The sequence below is a fragment of the Amblyraja radiata genome, chromosome 1 (genome assembly GCF_010909765.2).
Source record: "Amblyraja radiata isolate CabotCenter1 chromosome 1, sAmbRad1.1.pri, whole genome shotgun sequence".
Taxonomy (NCBI): Eukaryota; Metazoa; Chordata; class Chondrichthyes; order Rajiformes; family Rajidae; genus Amblyraja; species Amblyraja radiata.
In genome coordinates, this window is record NC_045956.1 from 66,399,027 (window position 1) to 66,416,542 (window position 17,516).

At 42.2% G+C, this 17,516-nt stretch overlaps 1 protein-coding gene across 1 annotated transcript in view; it reads right to left on the reverse strand.

Annotated features, from left to right (window-relative positions):
* Positions 1 to 17,516, reverse strand: part of prss12 (serine protease 12) — a 130,300-nt gene that overhangs the window by 34,701 nt on the left and 78,083 nt on the right. The window contains 2 exon segments of the mRNA XM_033023467.1: positions 10,218 to 10,359; positions 16,575 to 16,777. Of these exon segments, the coding sequence (XP_032879358.1) occupies positions 10,218 to 10,359; positions 16,575 to 16,777 (345 nt within the window).

Genomic DNA, 17,516 nt, shown 5'->3' on the forward strand with positions numbered 1-17,516 from the left:
ACCACCCACGAACATGTGGCGACCATGTGGCGGCTGTATAGTCTCCTGCAGTCGCCTAAAAAGTCGCCTAAGTGGGACAGGCCCATTACAAGAACATTAAACGCAACAACAATAACAAAAAATTATACATTAAATTATCATTTCTACTCGGTAAACCAGACTATAATAGTGTAAGCCAAAGTAAGTAGTGCACCTTCGTAATACAAAGTCCTGAGTTGTTTGATGCTGAGGTGGGGTTCTGGTTAGGGTGTGCTGGGTGGTTCAGGAGCTCATGGCTGATGGGATGAAGCTGTTCTTGAACATGGAGGCACCAGTTCTCAGGAACCAGTTCTTCCTCCCAACGGTAGCAGCGAAATGAGAGAGTTGCCAAGATGGTGTTGATCTCTGATGATATTAACTGATTTCTTGAGGCAGTACTTCCTGCCTTTGATTGTGAGAAGGACAATACCTGTGATAGACCAGGCAGTGTCCTCAACTCATTTAAGCTGCTGGGTTTCTTGAAGAAAACTGATCATTCAGGATGACAGTTAAAATGCAAAAAAGCTGGGGCACATTAAAATTCCTCAATCCAGAGAACAGCTCTGTCACCTGCCTCCCCCACCCTATCTCCATTTACAGAATGGAGCGCATGGGCTACACTTGGAACACTTGCTGTTGGTGACTCTTTTTTTTGTTATTGTAACTTTTTATTTAAACATGGTAATTGTGGTAATGTTGCCACTCGTGAAGGCTGCTTCGCTTACTGGCAGACACTATTGTAGTAGCCATTTAGCTTAAAGGGCCTGTCCCACCAGCATGCGACTGCATGCGGGGAGCGCGACAAAACGTGGTGGCTTGAGGCGTACGGCCTCGCGGGGCTGGTCTCACTTCCAACCGCGGAGCCATATGGAGTGGGTCCCAGCATCATACTCACCAATCAACTGGGCGGGCCGACTGAATTTGGACGTCGCACGGCGTCGGGCGGTTACATCATCACGCAACGGCACGCCGGGCGATGACGTCATCGCGCAACGCCACGCACTAGGCGAATGCCGTCAAGACGCTGCGTACGGCGTCCAGACGCTGCGTACGGCGTTGAGACGCTGCGTACGGCGTTGAGACGCTGCGTACGCCCGTCGAGGTGCTGTGTACGGCCTCAATGCGGCTGCGGGCCGACAGGATTTTTGGACAGTGTCAGTTTTTCGGAGCCCCGCGCGATGTCCGGACCAGCCCCGCAGAACTCCATACGGCTCCGGCGATCGAAGTGGGACCGGCCCCGCGAGACCGTACGACTCAAGCGACCACGTTAGGTCACGTTCGCCGCATGCAGTCGCATGCTGGTGGGACAGGCCCTTAACTCAGTATGTTATAACTATAACCAGTTACCTTTAAATTTGATCTGCCTGTAATTATGTGGGTGGGATTTATACGTAGTCTGAGGCGTGTTTGCGGCTGAGGTTCTCGCGCAGACTCCCTAGTAGTTTTAGTTTAGTTTGAAGAAGATATGTTCGTATATGTTGGGATGGGGATGAGGGGGTGGGAGGAGGGAGTGAGGGTCACCCAGGTGTCAAGTGTTTTACAGATGAACTGGTGGAGTGGGCACATTCAGTCCTGCTCCTCCTTCACCATAAGGAGGATAGGATAGGAAATTACCTGCTGGAATCAGCAGTCAAAACTGAAGAGTGTTTAATCATCATAGGCATTGGAACCAGAACAGTGAAATTCTTACTTGCTGCAGCTTTATGGGCCTGTCCCACTTGAAGCGATATGAAAATCTGTCACCATATCTATTGCTTTCTCACTATCCAGCGGAATCCCTTTGCTATAGGAATTACAGTTTTGGAATTGCAGGGAAAACAACAGGCTTAGAGAAGGTGCAGCTACCTAGCTCCCCACATATCTTTGTTCTATGATTCAGGACAATGGATGCGTTATAAACACCTGGGTGACTTTACTTTAGAGATACAGCGTGGAAGCAGGCCCATTCAGCCCACCAAATATGCGCTGACCAGCAATCCCTGTACACTAGAACTATCCTGGGCACTGGGTACAATTTACAACTTACAGAAGCCAATTAACCGACAAAACTGTAGGTCTTTGGAGTGTGGAAGGAAACCGGAACACTCGGAGAAAACCCACGCAGTCACGGGGAGATGTACAAACTCTGTACAGACAGCACCTGTAGTCAGGATCGACCCCGGGTCTCATGTGCTATAAGGCAGCAACTCTACTGTTGCTCCACTCTGACACCCTGGGTGTGATGAGGTGTTCTCATTAAGCCTAATCTCTACAAAAGCTCTGAACAGTTCATCATTGCTCTGGTTATCACATCTTTCACTGTTCAGAGGTCCGCATCCTTCAATATCAGCACTGTTGATGTTTGGTGCATATGGAGTTCTCCCTAACCCCACCATCTCCCCCATTATTTCTCACCACTCTACTCCCCTGAAATTCTGCCACAAACCCACACACATTGCCAAATGTCCGTGGCTTGCAGGAATATAAACACCTTCCAGATCATTGCAGGTATATTCACCATGACTTCATCTTGATGCAGCTCAGGTCTCTATCATCAGCAGATGTTCTGGGTACAAAACGAAAGTGTAGGAAGGCTGGTAGTGATTTCCCTGAGTAAATTGCCTAAAATGTTAGGCAATCTGAACTCAGTCCCACAGGCAGAATAAATCTTTTAAATTAGAGACTAAATCACGTTAAACTGATATTCTCACTCCCAGTGGGTGATGTGTGAATTTAAACAACCGCTGGATGAGAAGGTGAAGGAGTTCAGGCAACTTTTGAATCGGAGTTAATTTCAATGAACTTCACTTTCCATTTGGCACCGTAACATCCGGCCTTGCACAGCTTGATGCAGTGACTGGATGGGAAGACGTTCAAATAACAGGCACAAATACCCTTCATCTGCATGGCAAAAAAATAACTGAAAGTGGTTTACTGAAAATCCAAAAACTGCAAATGGTGCACTGTCTGTAATTCGGAGTACCTGCTTATCTAGATTCGTTCTGTGAAATGTCGCACCGAGCAGAGCACATTTGCTGATAGTTAATTGAGCTTTATATGAAGGGGTCACCCAATGTTATGCTAAGTAAGGATTGAGAAATACTGAATCGCAGCATATTTCAGTTCATTTCTGGAGCAGCTGTGATTACCCAAAGGTAACTCAACTCTTTTGAAATCTGGTGGAATTTCCTGCTGTGGTTCTATTTAAAATATTTTTTACCAGTTTTATTGAAATTGCAGAAAAATCCCAGAGTGGGAAAAGAGAACTCCCAAGTATCGTAATTGCTAATATTGGATCTTTTACATGTCACGATCTGACAACGTTGTCAATGAGATTAGTTGTTTATGAATAGCTGGAAACTGACAGGCAGTTGTGAGGTTCAGAACTATTTAGCAATAAGGTTTGTAGGGGACTGGGTCATTATAACCATTTAAAGTAGAGTTACATACATTTTTTGAGATCAGGGGATTTGAGTTAATGTTACTGAGCACAGAAGAGGAGCTGAGGCCCAGGGTAGCTCATCAATCAGCATATTGAATGGTGGGGCAGATTTAAGGGGGGGAACTACTGCTTGGCCTTGTTATTACCACCGTCCTGCCCCAAATCTCGATGTTTTGCGTTGTTTGGTTCAGCTCACAGTTTACTAATTTTGGTGGCAAGGTTGTGAGCCCGTTGGGTCCCAGCATCACACGGGAGGGCTGCTCCCCAACGCCATATTCCACCTCTCCACCAATTCCAATATTGAATTTGGTGGGGGGGCGGCGGCTTCTGGAGCGTTAGTATGGGTGTTGTGGGTTGAAGGGACTGGTTTCCAGAAGGCTAGTATGGATATTGTAGGCCAAATGGATTCTTGACCTGGCGGCTCAGTCACTGAAGCCTGTTGTGCTGGCAGCTCACTCACTCACGGCTGGTGGGCTGGCAGTTGACTCACGGCTACTCCTTGAAATTCCATTTCAAGCAGGGTGCAAGGCCACAAAATTCAAGTACAGTTTCTTACCACTTCAAGCAGGGTGCAAGGCCATCAAATTCAAGTGCAGTTTCATACTATTGTGTTTAAGAAGGAACTGCAGATGCTGGAAAATCGAAGGTAGTCAAAAGTGTTGGAGAAACTCAGCGGGTGCGGCAGCATCTATGGAGTGAAGTAAATAGGCAATTTTTCGGCGCAAAACGTTGTCTATTTCCTTCGCTCCATAGATGTTGCCGCACCCGCTGAGTTTCTCCAGAACTTTTGTCTACCTGCTGTTTCATACCATTTCAAGCAGGGTGCAAGGCCACTAAAGACCGCGAGTCATGACCTCTCCCTCCTCCATCTTGCAGAGACTGAGTCACGCCCACACTTCTGGGATTATAGTCACGCCCACACTTCTGGGATTATAGTCCCTCCCACCAGAAGGGGCATGGCCTTCTTGGCGTGATTGACAGGAGAGAGAATCTCAACATTTTTAAAACACTAATAACTCTTTTATTTTTCATCGATGGGAAAAATTCACAGCACCTGATAAACAGTGGGGGACTCTGGGTAAGATGGCCAAAAATCACAGCCGTACGTGGTAGCGGTTTTGCGAAAATCAATATAAAACGCAAACAGGAAGTGTTCAAGATTAGACTTTTAATTATATGGAAGGCAAGGCAACTTTAATTAGGCAAGGCAACTTTAATTGGGCAAGGCAACTTTAATTAGGCAAGGCAACTTTAATTAGGCAAGGCAACTTTAATTAGGCAAGGCGACTTTAATTAGGCAAGGCGACTTTAATTAGGCAAGACGACTTTAATTAGGCAACACAGCTTGAGCATTTCCAAACCAAAGGCAACACAGCTTTAGCATTTCCAAAGCAAAGGCAACACAGCTTTAGCATTTCCAAACAAAAGGCAACACAGCTTTAGCATTTCCAAACAAAAGGCAACACAGCTTTAGCATTTCCAAACCAAAGGCAACACAACTTTCGCATTTCCAAACCAAAGGCAACACAACTTTCGCATTTCCAAACCAAAGGCAACACTGCTTTAGCATTTCCAAACTATATTTTCAAACCACATTAAGGGCACTGACAGGTCAGTAAAACCACTCACAGTTTAGTAGACATGTGCTCAGTGTTATTCACAGCTCAGACTCAGAGACATGACCCTCTCGCTCCCCTATCTTGCAGAGACTGACTGAGGCACTCAACACTTCCGGGTTTTATAATCCCTCCGGAAGGGGCATGGCCTTCAGGAGAGAGAATTTCAACATTTTTTAAACATCGATGGGAAAAATCCTCTTGTCCTGTGCAACAGAGGGGGACTCTGAGTAAGATGGCCAAAAATCACAGCCGTAAGTGGCAGCGTTTTTTCTAAAATCAATATACAGAATAGGAAGTGGTCAAGATCAGACTTTTAGTAATATAGATGAAAGCAAGCAATGGTTGGTTCTGCTGTGCTCTTTATTTTGTGGGTTTTACTCTTGTCATAAGCATTCTGATTACCTGTATGTGCACCTTAAGTATAGGGGGCAATAGGTACTCCTCTAAGGATTTCCCTTCCCTAGTGTCATTAAAAATGCTTCCTTCGATGGGAGGTCTTGACGAAGTTACATCGGATCTTGCACCTGGTTGGGTCAAAGCTCCGTCCTTATTGCTTCCGAATCATGTGGCTGTTCAATGATCGGTAGAATTATATTTTATCACAACATGAGTTTTCACACTATTTCATACATTCCACACCACACAAGCCAACAGGCAGATCGGGCAGTCTGAAAGCCAGCATGTTTTCAAGGAGTTCAATATGTCCTCTGGACAGAAGCATTTTTTAACTGGACAGCAGAGTTTGTTTGAGTGCAAGCATTTCTGTGTAGTGCACCTGGGGGACTTTAGGCCTGCTAACCATTTCTCATAAAGGGAAAGATTTTATCATTAACGGAATAGTGACTTTGAGCACTAAAAGTAACTTAGAACCATTTTCTAAGACCGTAAGAACATAAGAAATAGATGCAAGAGAAACCAAGAAGAAAAAATACAGAGTAATTACCCAACATGGTTGTATCTGGAGACAAATTTAGCAGCACGTTATTCCTCTCTGTGATGGGTTAAGGCATTGCTTTGCTCATGTGCTTTTTGCTATTCTTGTTGGTGTAAAGTTAAACTTACTACTATCATTGCTATGGTGGATTTCCCTTTTCCCTCGCTTTGTGAAAGGTCTTTGGTGGAAATGGTTCCTCTTCATATGTTGGCCATCTCCTTGTTGAAAAATGGCTCTTGGAAAATCAGCTTCAAACCTAGTCTGCAACTAGGTTTTCATAATTTTATCTTGTAAATGAACTGCTTGTCCTCACCAAATAAAGAATTGCCACGATTGTTGTAGCGTTAGCTCCCTTCAACTTGTACATCTTGTCTGCATTACTTCTTGATCTTATGGAGAATGCATTTTGATCAAAAAATCATTTAGTATTTCTGGCATATTGTGCATGATGACCCTGTTCTCTTTGTACCTTTGTAGACAACAATCCAGCAAATAGATTGTCTAACTCATATTCTTCCTCTTTGTTTAAGTGGCTGTATATTATTTGAAGTGATTCTTTTTGCAACCAAAGATTCTGATGTAGATTAATTTATTGTCATGTACAGCTGGGTGCAATGAAATTCTTTGTTCGCATGAAGCTCAGAGAGTGAACAAGTGAAGTTTGATAAAAACGACATGAGCACAAAACAGCAGAATGGTGTGAAGATTGTAATGTAATCTGAAGTACTGCAAAAAAATACTGAAGTGTAATAATGGAATAACTGAATGACATGGAGTTGAGAATAAGAGTATGATATAAACAAAGAGATATATTATCTTGCACTCTCATGTCCGGTTTTAGATTTAGATTTATGGCTGTGGATTTCTTTGTTCAATTTTTTAATTTGTTTTTGTTGAATAGAGGTAATTGTACTAATCATACTACACCCAATTTGAATTACTCAAATATCTAAGGCGCTTTCAAGCTTTGTCCTCTGCTATAATATGGCTTTTCTGATTTTGATCAATTATTTTTTTGCTTTCCCATTTTCTCTGGATATTCACATATTTTATTTGCACATTTGCCATCAGTTGAGTTTTTTCACAAATTCTGCAGTTCTACACATCAGCAGGACAATTTCGTTTTATTTGTGAGCTTGCAGGGCAATCCGTATCTATTGCATAACCTTCTGCAAGTTAGCATTTTATTATTTGATTGGTGTTTTATTATTGCATCAGCTATGCTTCTTTTTCCAATTTGGAGTTTGGCTGTCTGAGTATTCAGCATTTCCGTCAAGCTACTCGTAACTTCCAGTGCTCTGGCTGTATCTATAGTTTAATAGCTTCATCTTCCTCATCAGAGTTCTCTGCAAATCTGAGCATATTGAGCTCTAAATACATTGTTCCACTAACTTTTCAATAATTTCCTTCTATTTACATTTCCTAGCAGTATTTTCAAACCAAGTAAGCTATTACCTAACCTATTTTCTGTCACAGGCTTTGGTATTGGCCTAGTATTGGTTTATCATTGTCATGTAAATTAAGGTAGAGAGAAAAGCTTTTGTTTGCATGTAATCTAATTAAATCAAACCTACTATACATGAGTACAATCAAGCCATATCTAAATACAACAGATGGTGTAAAAATAACAATAACAAAGTGCAGAACATAGTATTACAGCATTGTAGTTTAACAGATACAGAGAAAAAGGCCAGCATCCGAAATGAAGTTAAGTTGGGATGATTGGGACTACCCCCTAACCTATGTAAATGCTTTCAGCAGTCTGATAACAGGGAAAGATACTGGCAGTATGTGCTTTCAAGCCTTTGTATCTTATGCCCCATGGGAGAGAGCATAAGAGGGAATGACTGGGATGAATATGGTCCTTGCTTATGCTATTCGCTTTCTTGAGGAAGCGTGAAGTATACATGGAGTCAATGGTGGGGTATCTGGTCTGTGTGATGGACTGGGTTATATCTCACAATTCTCTACAATTTCTTGCATCTTGGTCAAAGCTGTTCCCCAATCATCTGTGATGCAACCCAATAGTATTTCTTCTACATTGCATCTGCAGAAGTCGGCAAACGTTATTGAAGCCATGCCAAACTTACTTAATCTTCTGAGGAAGTACCTTAAAACCCTCGTTATAATGGACCATGGTGGGGGGGAGGTGGGAGGGGATGGTGTCCATTATTGTGGATTGTCAGCAATAACTGAAGGTTGCCGAAGATCCTGAAGACTGGTGTTCATGCCAGAAGCAGAGCAGAAGCTCAATTCGATAAAGTTATGTTCTCAGATTAGGCTTAGTTTTGAGCTCCAGCATGGAAACAGGCCCTAGCAGCTGCACCACTCTGCCATCCCACAGGTAAATGGATCTCCTCAAGCCCCAGATCCCAGAAATAATGGTGTTTCTCTGTCAATCCCTGCTCCAGGCGAGCGAGTCCGCCCGCCAACCTTAACATTAAAAGATGATCAGCCAACTCGAGTTCATTCATCTGGAAGCAAGCTCGAAATATTTATTGTTTCCAAGCATGAATGCAGTGTTCTTGCTGTGTGATGGTTCCATCAGTTGTGAGGAGAAAATCCTTTTGGCCCATCTTCCCTCCCCACTCCCTGGTACTGACTTGTTCACTGGTCTTGGTCTGCAACACCTCTCGCTTCTTGCTGGCTGGATTTCTGCTGGTTGAAGTTAACCATCAGGCACATAGTAAATCTCCATTTTATGAGATTGTTTAACTATTTTCAATCCTGGAGTTTTTGTAATCTTATAAAATGCCAATGGTTCCTGACCTGCATTATATGAACGGACCCCTCGGTTGCAACATAAGTTGTCCGCAATAACCAAAATCTGTCATATAATAACGAGGGTAATAACGAGGGTAGACTGTAGAGGCATTGGTGTACTTTTTTTTGCCACATGCTCAACGAAGCTTTGAAATCAATGGTTACAAATCTGATTGATTTGAGGATCATGATGAATCTTTCAGCGATCTCATCAAGATTTTTACTTCTGGCTTAATAATTGGAACAATCAAATCTTGCTCCCATGCAAAAGATGCAAGATGTAACGGACCTTCATCTTTTTTAGAGTGAATATTAATTCACATTTTTACTTACATTTTCTGAGCATTTCCACAATGTTGTTGTCAGTGTAGTTCATTGTGGGCTGAAACCATGCAGTAGTTACATCCATTGATCACATAGACTGATAATCACCATACTTGTGCTGATTTATTTTCAATTGACAGTTATCCTGCTTGAATAATATATATATATATATTTTCTCAGTATTCACTTAATAATCTCCACTATTTTACAAACCTTGTATTTTCCAGAGTATTGTTTGATAATTAGATATCCAGCCTCAGATCTGTAACTCAACAACATGTTTAAGCTTCCAAACTCCATGCCACATACTAGCAGAGTGATACGATGTGTAAACAATACACAGAATCCTTCTGCACACAATGTTTGAAGACGTTTAAACATTGCAAAGCTTATGGTACACCTGTCATCACTACCATAATGTAGGAAAACTCTATGTGCACATCAATTTTCACAAACAACGATGTGGTAATGACAAAATAATCTGCTTCAGGAAAGTTGGTAGATGACGATTGTTTGGTCAGAATACCAAGTTTTAATTCCACCTCTACTTGAAAACTATGTCAACAAATCTTCAACATCCGCAGGAGAGAGCCTTGGTTTAGCATCTCATCCAAAAGCCAGTATCGTGCTTCCTGAATATTCTCTTGCGATAAAATCTCCGGAAAAAGTATTTGAATGCACAATCTCCAGAGGAGGGATGAGAGCTACCATGGAGACTCCGCAGACACATCCATTCACCTATTTTCTGGTGATTCAATCAATGTTTTGCTGCTGTTCGTTGATCTATTAGGATAATTCCCATGGGAAATCCAAGTTTAGAATTTTTTAAGTTCTTTCATTTTGACGTACTATTATTATTTCAGCATTTATCTATGTTTCAATATAAACAAATTATACTAATAACACTAGGTTGCATGTTATTTCGGTCTCATATTCAACTCGGTGGAACACTTAAAAATGCAACTGGAATTTTTGAAGAAAATCCAGTGCCTTCGAAAGAAAATTCTGGCTATCATTAATGGTCAAAAAATGATGTGATTTTTTTGGCTTAAACAATTAGCTGGGAAAATGTTTCAAGATACTTTATAAGACTCCCTTGGCATTTAAAGCAACAGCCTCTGATCTAGCAGTTACTTACTTGTATCCCAGCTGATGGCAGACCACAGCAGCATCCTTGTCAGTCCATCCATCATCACAAATGGTTCCCCACTGACCATTGATAAAAATTTCAACACGTCCTTCTTTCTTATTTTCACCATCCATCAGCCTGATAGGAGGACCTGGAAGTCAGCAAATGCATAATTGAGCCAAGATTTAAAAACATCATGAACCTGAAACACCAACTGCATGTTAAACACATTTCCAGTTTGGAATGCCAAGGGCAGGTCACAAAAGGGTAGAAACTAGTTCGCTGAAATATTGGCCATTACAAGAGTCAAGAGTGTTCATTGTCAAATGTACATGAATAGAACAATGAAATACTTACTTACAGGATGACAGGTCTGTAAATACACTACTCAATAGAAAACATAATAAACAAACAAATAAAGTTTACTGAATAAAACCATGAATATTAGTGCGAAACAAAATAATAGCCTAAAGTCCCTGATGCAACCAATGCAGTTCATATTGCGTAGTTTAGTTGATGTTTGCAGTGTTCAATAGTCTGATGGTGGTTGGGCAGAAGCTATTCCTGACAACTTTTAGACTCCTATACCTTCTTCCTGATGTTAAGAGTGAGATGAGAACATGGCCAGAGTAGAGTGGGTCTTTGATGCTGCTGGCTGCCTTTTTGAGGCAGCAACGCCTGTCCGGAAGTGGCGGCGCAGGGAACGGCTGCGGCTCGCCTGCAGTCCGTTTGTCTTTTACTTTTTTGTGTTGTATTTTTTCGTTTTGTCTAGTTACGTTTTTGGTTTTTAGGTCGTGTTTATGTGGGGGGGGGGGGGGTGAAACGGTTTTGCTGTCTCTCCCTTCGGGGGAATACGACCTTTTTGCCGTATCCCCCTTCTCTGCCTCCGTCTACACTGAGGCCTAATGGCGGAGCTGGCGACCTCAGGACTCTGGAGGCAGCTGACAGGACTCGCCCTGAGCTCCCGTGAGGGTGGCCCAGCCCGGGGCTGGAACTGCGCTCTCGTGAGAGCGGTCTGGCGAGGGGCTGAGAGACTTTCCCGTGAGGGGCTGTGGCCCGTCGGAGTGGCCCAGCCCGAGGGAGAACGGCACTCCCGTCGGAGTGGCCCAGCCCGAGGGAGGAGCGGCACTCCCGTCGGAGTGGCCCAGCCCGAGGGAGGAACGGAGCTCCCGTCGGAGTGGCCCAGCCCGAGGGTGGAACGGCACTCCCGTCGGAGTGGCCCAGCCCGAGGGAGAACGGCACTCCCGTCGGAGTGGCCCAGCCCGAGGGAGGAGCGGCACTCCCGTCGGAGTGGCCCAGCCCGAGGGAGAACGGTACTCACGTCGGAGTGGCCCAGCCCGAGGGAGAACGGTACTCACGTGAGGGTGATCCGGCTCGGGGCTGGAATGGTGCTCCGGTGGCTGGGACGGCGTTCTGAGGCGGTGACCTGAGGCCGGGGTTCAGCCGCGGGCCAGCGGCTGCGTGTGCTGGACTGGAGGACGGCAGCTTCGACCACCCCCGGGCCGCGGTGTTTGAGCCGGCCTGTTTGCGGGGTTCGGTGAGCCGCGGGACTGTTGTGCCATCGCCCGGTGGGGAATCGCCTCAGCGCAGAGGGAGAAGAGGAGGGAAGAGACAGTAACCCTAAGATTTTTGCCTCCACCACAGTGAGGAGATGCTTGGAGGATACACTGTGGTGGTGTTAATTTGTGTTTATTGTTGTATGATTGTATTATTGTATGATTGTATGTATGACTGCAGGCACGAAATTTTGTTCAGACCGTAAGGTCTGAATGACAATAAAGGTATTCAATTCAATTCAATTCAATTCAATTATAGAACCGTTTGATGGTGGGGAGGTCACTACCTGTGTTGGACGGGGCGGTGCCTCCACTTTTAGTAATCTCTTTTATTCCTGGGCCAAGGCAACTCCAGGATTCCATTAGGAAGAGCATCAATTTGCCCTGATATAGGTTCAAGCTATCATAAAAAGCCACCCTCTGGGGCAAAGTAATGGAGATAGACATGAAAATAACAGGATTGGTTGACATAATCCAAAACTTAATGGGTTATGGAATTGTTGCTGCAGACTAGAGGCTCACAAATGTAATTCCACTATTTAATAAAGGATAGAGAGCGAAAGCAGTGAGGTACAGTGAAGAATATCAGTTGAAGGGAAATGCTAATGTCTATTATTATAAAGGAAATGATAAGGGGACAAAAGACACATTGGCAAGGGGATTAGAGAATGTCCACGTCAATCTATGCAAGGAAAATTTTGTTTGACAACCCTACTGAAACTATTTTGAGGATGCATCTGGTAGAATTGATAAGGAAGAAAGAGAGGAAATGATGTGCTTAGATTTTCATTTGGCTTCTGATAAGGACCCACATAAAAGCTAGTAAGTGAAATTAGAGTGGGTTGCATTCAGAACAACCTACTGGTATGGTCAGCATCAGGGAATAAATAAAACATTTTCAGGGTGGCAGACAGTAATAACTACTTGGTTACCACAGTAATCAATCCTTGTGCTCCAGTTATTCAATGATTTAGCTGCAGAAACTGAATGTAAAATGAAGTATGCCGACAACAATAAATTTGCTGGAATTGTGAATTGTGATTAGGATGCAAAGAAACTGCAAGGCAATTTAGAAAAGTAGGGTGTGTGGGCAAATATATGACATACCCACTAAACATTTGGGTAAACCAAGCAGTTAGAAGGCAAATATTATATTGATATTCAGTGCAAGAGGTTTTGAATATAGGAACAAAGACATTTTGCTACCATTGTATATGGCCTTGATGGATTTTGTGGGCTATGTTGTGCAGATTTGGTCTCCTTTGCTAAGAATTTTTATATTTGATATGGAAGGAGTGAAACAAAAGTTCAACAGGCTGTTTTATAGAACAGCAGTGCTATTTGATGAGAAGAGATCGGGTCAGCCAGGCCTGTTTTCACTGATGTTTAGAAGAATTAGAAGGGATCTCATTGAAACATAAAACATTCTGACATGGCTTGGTAGACCAGATGCAGGGAGGATGTTTCCTTTGAATGGGCAGAGTCTAAAATAAGCAGTTCTACTCAGGATATAGGATACCTCATTTAGGAGTGAAATAAGAAGAAATGTCATCATTCCGAGCATATTGATGTTGCAGAATTTGCCATCTCAGATGCAGTATAGTTCAAGGAAAGAAGCAAGGAAGGTAGATTTCTAGACATAAAGAACATTAATCTGTATGGGGAGGGAGTGGAAATATAGTATTCAAATAGAGGTCTTATTCTTCTTGCGAATAAAACATAAATAAACCAAAGGAATAGTTAGATCTCAAGCCGAGTGTTGAGCAGCCAGGATCATACTTAATGGTGGAGTAGGTGTGAAAGGCTTACACTTTTCCTGGATTTTAGCCAATTTCACTGTGTTTTACACAAATACAATATTGGATTAGTGCTGCGTGAAGCCACACGTGAATCCGTAAAAAAATAAAGTGTAATCGCATTTCTAGGTATTGATGTTTCTGATATCGTACAAATACCAGACTGGCATACATAAATAGTTGATGGAAATGCCCAGTTCAAATTAATGTTTGGCACAGAATCACTTGGAGTGATCTGTAGGATAATCTATTCAATCTAAAACTGAAATCACATAATGCCTAAAATATAGGCTGCCACAATCCAATTTCGAAGTTTGTGTATTACTGATATACCTTTGCCAGGACAAACATGTTTTGTTTACAATAAACAGCCAATTCACAATAAATGGATACTGCTTATACAAACACATATTTTTTAACGCAACAGACATTCATTTTTAGTAACTACGTTCTCATGTCAGGAATTTCTCCAGCTCATAGAAATTATTTGGCAAGTGTGACCTGAAATACACTAAAAACGGCCCACGGGCTTCTTCAGAATTGTGAGATACCAATTCAATATACATGATTGTGTCTAAACAACTATCTGACTTTTATTGTGTCCAATCAGAGCGAACAGGTTCACGTGGAGAACTATTCTGAAATCCACAAAAGAGATTCACGAAATGAAAACATAGCTGCTTAAGATAAATGTCTGTTACATTTTACAAAGGTTTGTTTGTATAACCTGAATTCATTTCTGACAAATATGATTTTTATTGTAAACAAAATATTGCCTGGACAAAAGATATATCAGGCACATACAAACCTGCTTTTAGGCATTAGGTGAATGAATTGCATGTACTGTAATAGATTGATATGGTCGGAGAGAAGTTAAATCAACAATAAAATATATTATTTAAATTCCAGTCATTTGCAGATGTGTGGAATTTTAGTTTAGTTTATTAGTTTAGTTTATTGTCACACATACCAAGAGGTACTTTGAAAAGCCTTTTAGTTGAAATGATTACAATCGAGCCATCCACAGTGTACATATATAGGATAAATGGAATAAAGTTTAGTGCAGTTAATTTGTATTAAAGATAGTCTGAGTGTCTTCAGAGGTGGATGGTGGCCCAGGATCACTCTCTAGTTGGTGATAGAATGGTTCACTTGCCTGATAACAGCTGGGAAGAAACTGCCCCTGAATCTGGAGCTGTGCATTTTTACCCTTCTGCACCTCTTGCCTGATGGGAGAGAGGAGAGGAGGGAGTGTCCAGGGTGAAACTCATCCTTGATTAGGCTAGTGTGAAGTGTAGATGGAGACAACGGAAGGGAGGTTGGTTGGTATGATGGTGTGGGGTGCGTCCACAATGCCCCACAATTTCTTGGAGTTTTGGATGGAGCTATTCCCAAACCATGCTGCGATGCATCCTTATAAAAAGTTTTCTACGGATAAATCTGTAGAGTTTGGTGAGACTTGTTGGGGACATGGCAAACTTCCTAAGGAGGTAGAGGTGTTAGTGTGTTTCATGGCCATTGCTTTGATATGGCTAGTAACTGACTCAAGCTAACCTGTAGATTTCTTCATAAAACCAATACACAAGAAACCACATTCTTTACCCCAATGTAGTTTTTAGTTTAAAAAGGCACCCATCAGACACTTGCCAGAAATATCAGAAGACAAACAGGTAGACTACTGGACAGTAATTATGACAAATTTGAGTCTAATTACCTTGTAACTGATGCAGATTTTGAAGCAGTCATCTTTTTTATGTTAAAATATTTATAACTTTCCTTCTGTGGGGGCCATTCACAAGCTATGTTTAAGACAGGGGCAGGATAACTCCCCAAGGTTCTATGCAAAGTGATCTTGTCCCAGATGTGGTCAACACTCTCTCTGAATCTTGCCCCCATCTATTCTGTGAGGGTATGTTAGGCTCTAATTCGCACATAAGAAGAATAAATCCGTATTCCAAAACTTAGTACTGTCCCACATACAGATACCGTCCATAAATGAAAGCTGCTGAATGATAATTATGGTGCCTGACTTTCTAGGAGAAACGATGAGTATTCATGGCATCTTGAAGGACTTTTGCCTGTCCCTTTGTTTCCATTATTATTATTGTTTGCTGGGGCATGCACCTGGCTTCTCTTAGCCATTGCTTTTTTCAACCAGGAGTAGCTCCCACCTTAATGGTGCTGAAACAAGGATGGCATGACCTGACAAGGTGCAGTTGATTCACTGGTCCATTGTGGAAAGAAGATGAATGCATTGTCTCACTCCAAGGGCAGCTTAGGGTAGCTGATTCCAGTTTCCTGAAGCAACAGCTGAGCACATGTTGCTAGAGATATTGGTAACGCAAGGACAAATAAGAACAATCTAATCTCGCCTTGCCATGAATATTTGCAAATGTGGGTAGGGAGTTTAGAAAGCCAATATGTGGAGTAGAGAATTGGAATTGAAATGCGATGAGTCTGTGGTGGGGCTCAATGCACTACTTTGCTGGCACTCTCCAGAGGCAGGATCACAAGGAACAATTCATCCCAAAATATCAATTTTCACCCGGGTATAATTAAATCCAGCGTTCACCACAAATATGGATATCATTAATGCAACTCGAGCCTATAACCAAAATGACTAAGGGTCCAACTACAAAATGAACTGAGATAATCAACTGTAGGAGGATAATGTCAGTGGTTGACACTGTCCACGTGTAGAATACAATAGGGTCTGTGTAAAAACATATGCTGTATTAGTGGGGCTAATAGGCCATGGAAATAGGAAGAGATGTAACCTTTAGCCCAAAGATATACAATCCTTGTGATTACATTTCTTGTCACTTTAGTCCAAAAATAATTTTCTATCCATTATTAAGACATGAATAAACAATTAAAATGAAAAAAAAAACAGTATGTGGTTGCAAGAAATGAACAAAAACATGTTTCTGTCCCGGCAGTTTTGATTCAGTAAAAATCATGTTGTTACTAGTACAACCCTATACTGTGCTGAGACTCTGCTAAGCAATGCTCACCAAAAGGGATTTCCTGGATATCATTGTCAGCATTGAGTGTACAGATGACAGTTACATCCTCCTGGTGACTGCAGTCATGTCGACCCCAGTCGCTTCTGGGGCACAAAACCAGCGACGACTCCTGACCTGAGCAATTGACATCATCCAAGTAAATTGGTCCAGAACCTCCTTCAAGTTGTCCCACCAGTGGTTTCTGTGTATATCTGTGGCAGAGTAGGAAAAACATAATTACATCAATGCAGTCCTGCTGAGAATCAAGAATTTGAAGACTTTTGTGCCATTTTCCAAATGCTTGAACATTAGGAAACCACATCGATTTGAAGCTTATCTTGGAATTCCAAGAATACACTGGTCTAGTTAAGTGAGACTTTTGAGTGATAGAATCAAGCCAGAATATAAATTAGATAAACAAATTTTTCTATGTCAGTAAAATGGTGACGGTATCAGATGATTAACTCAGAACATAATTGAGCAGTATAGAATAAGAAAGGCCTGTTTTTTTTATCCTGGTTTGCATTGAGTTACATGGCCTCACCCAGCATGCTACAAATGGTCTCAGTGCAATGGAGATGTCATAGGAATGTAAAAATTGTTTTTTGTTAGAACAGAATTTCCCATGGACTCCTCTTGCATATGCGACAGTCAGTCTTATTCTGCTAGCATTCGCAATCGATAAATGATTGGTGAATACTGTTGGTTCCGTATCATTAATAAACACAGAGGTGGCAAGGGATGATGGATGGCATCCTTGGAACTGTTGGCCTGTCACATTTCGGCAGATTAACAATCAAGAATGAGGAAGGGTGGAAACTACGACTTCAATTCTCAGCCAGGGAACAATCTCTCAGAATCTACCTGTTGTATGCATTTCAATTAGATAATCTTGCATTAATCTAAAACAGAGAACATAGTCCCATTCTATTCATTGTTTTCTGATGGAGC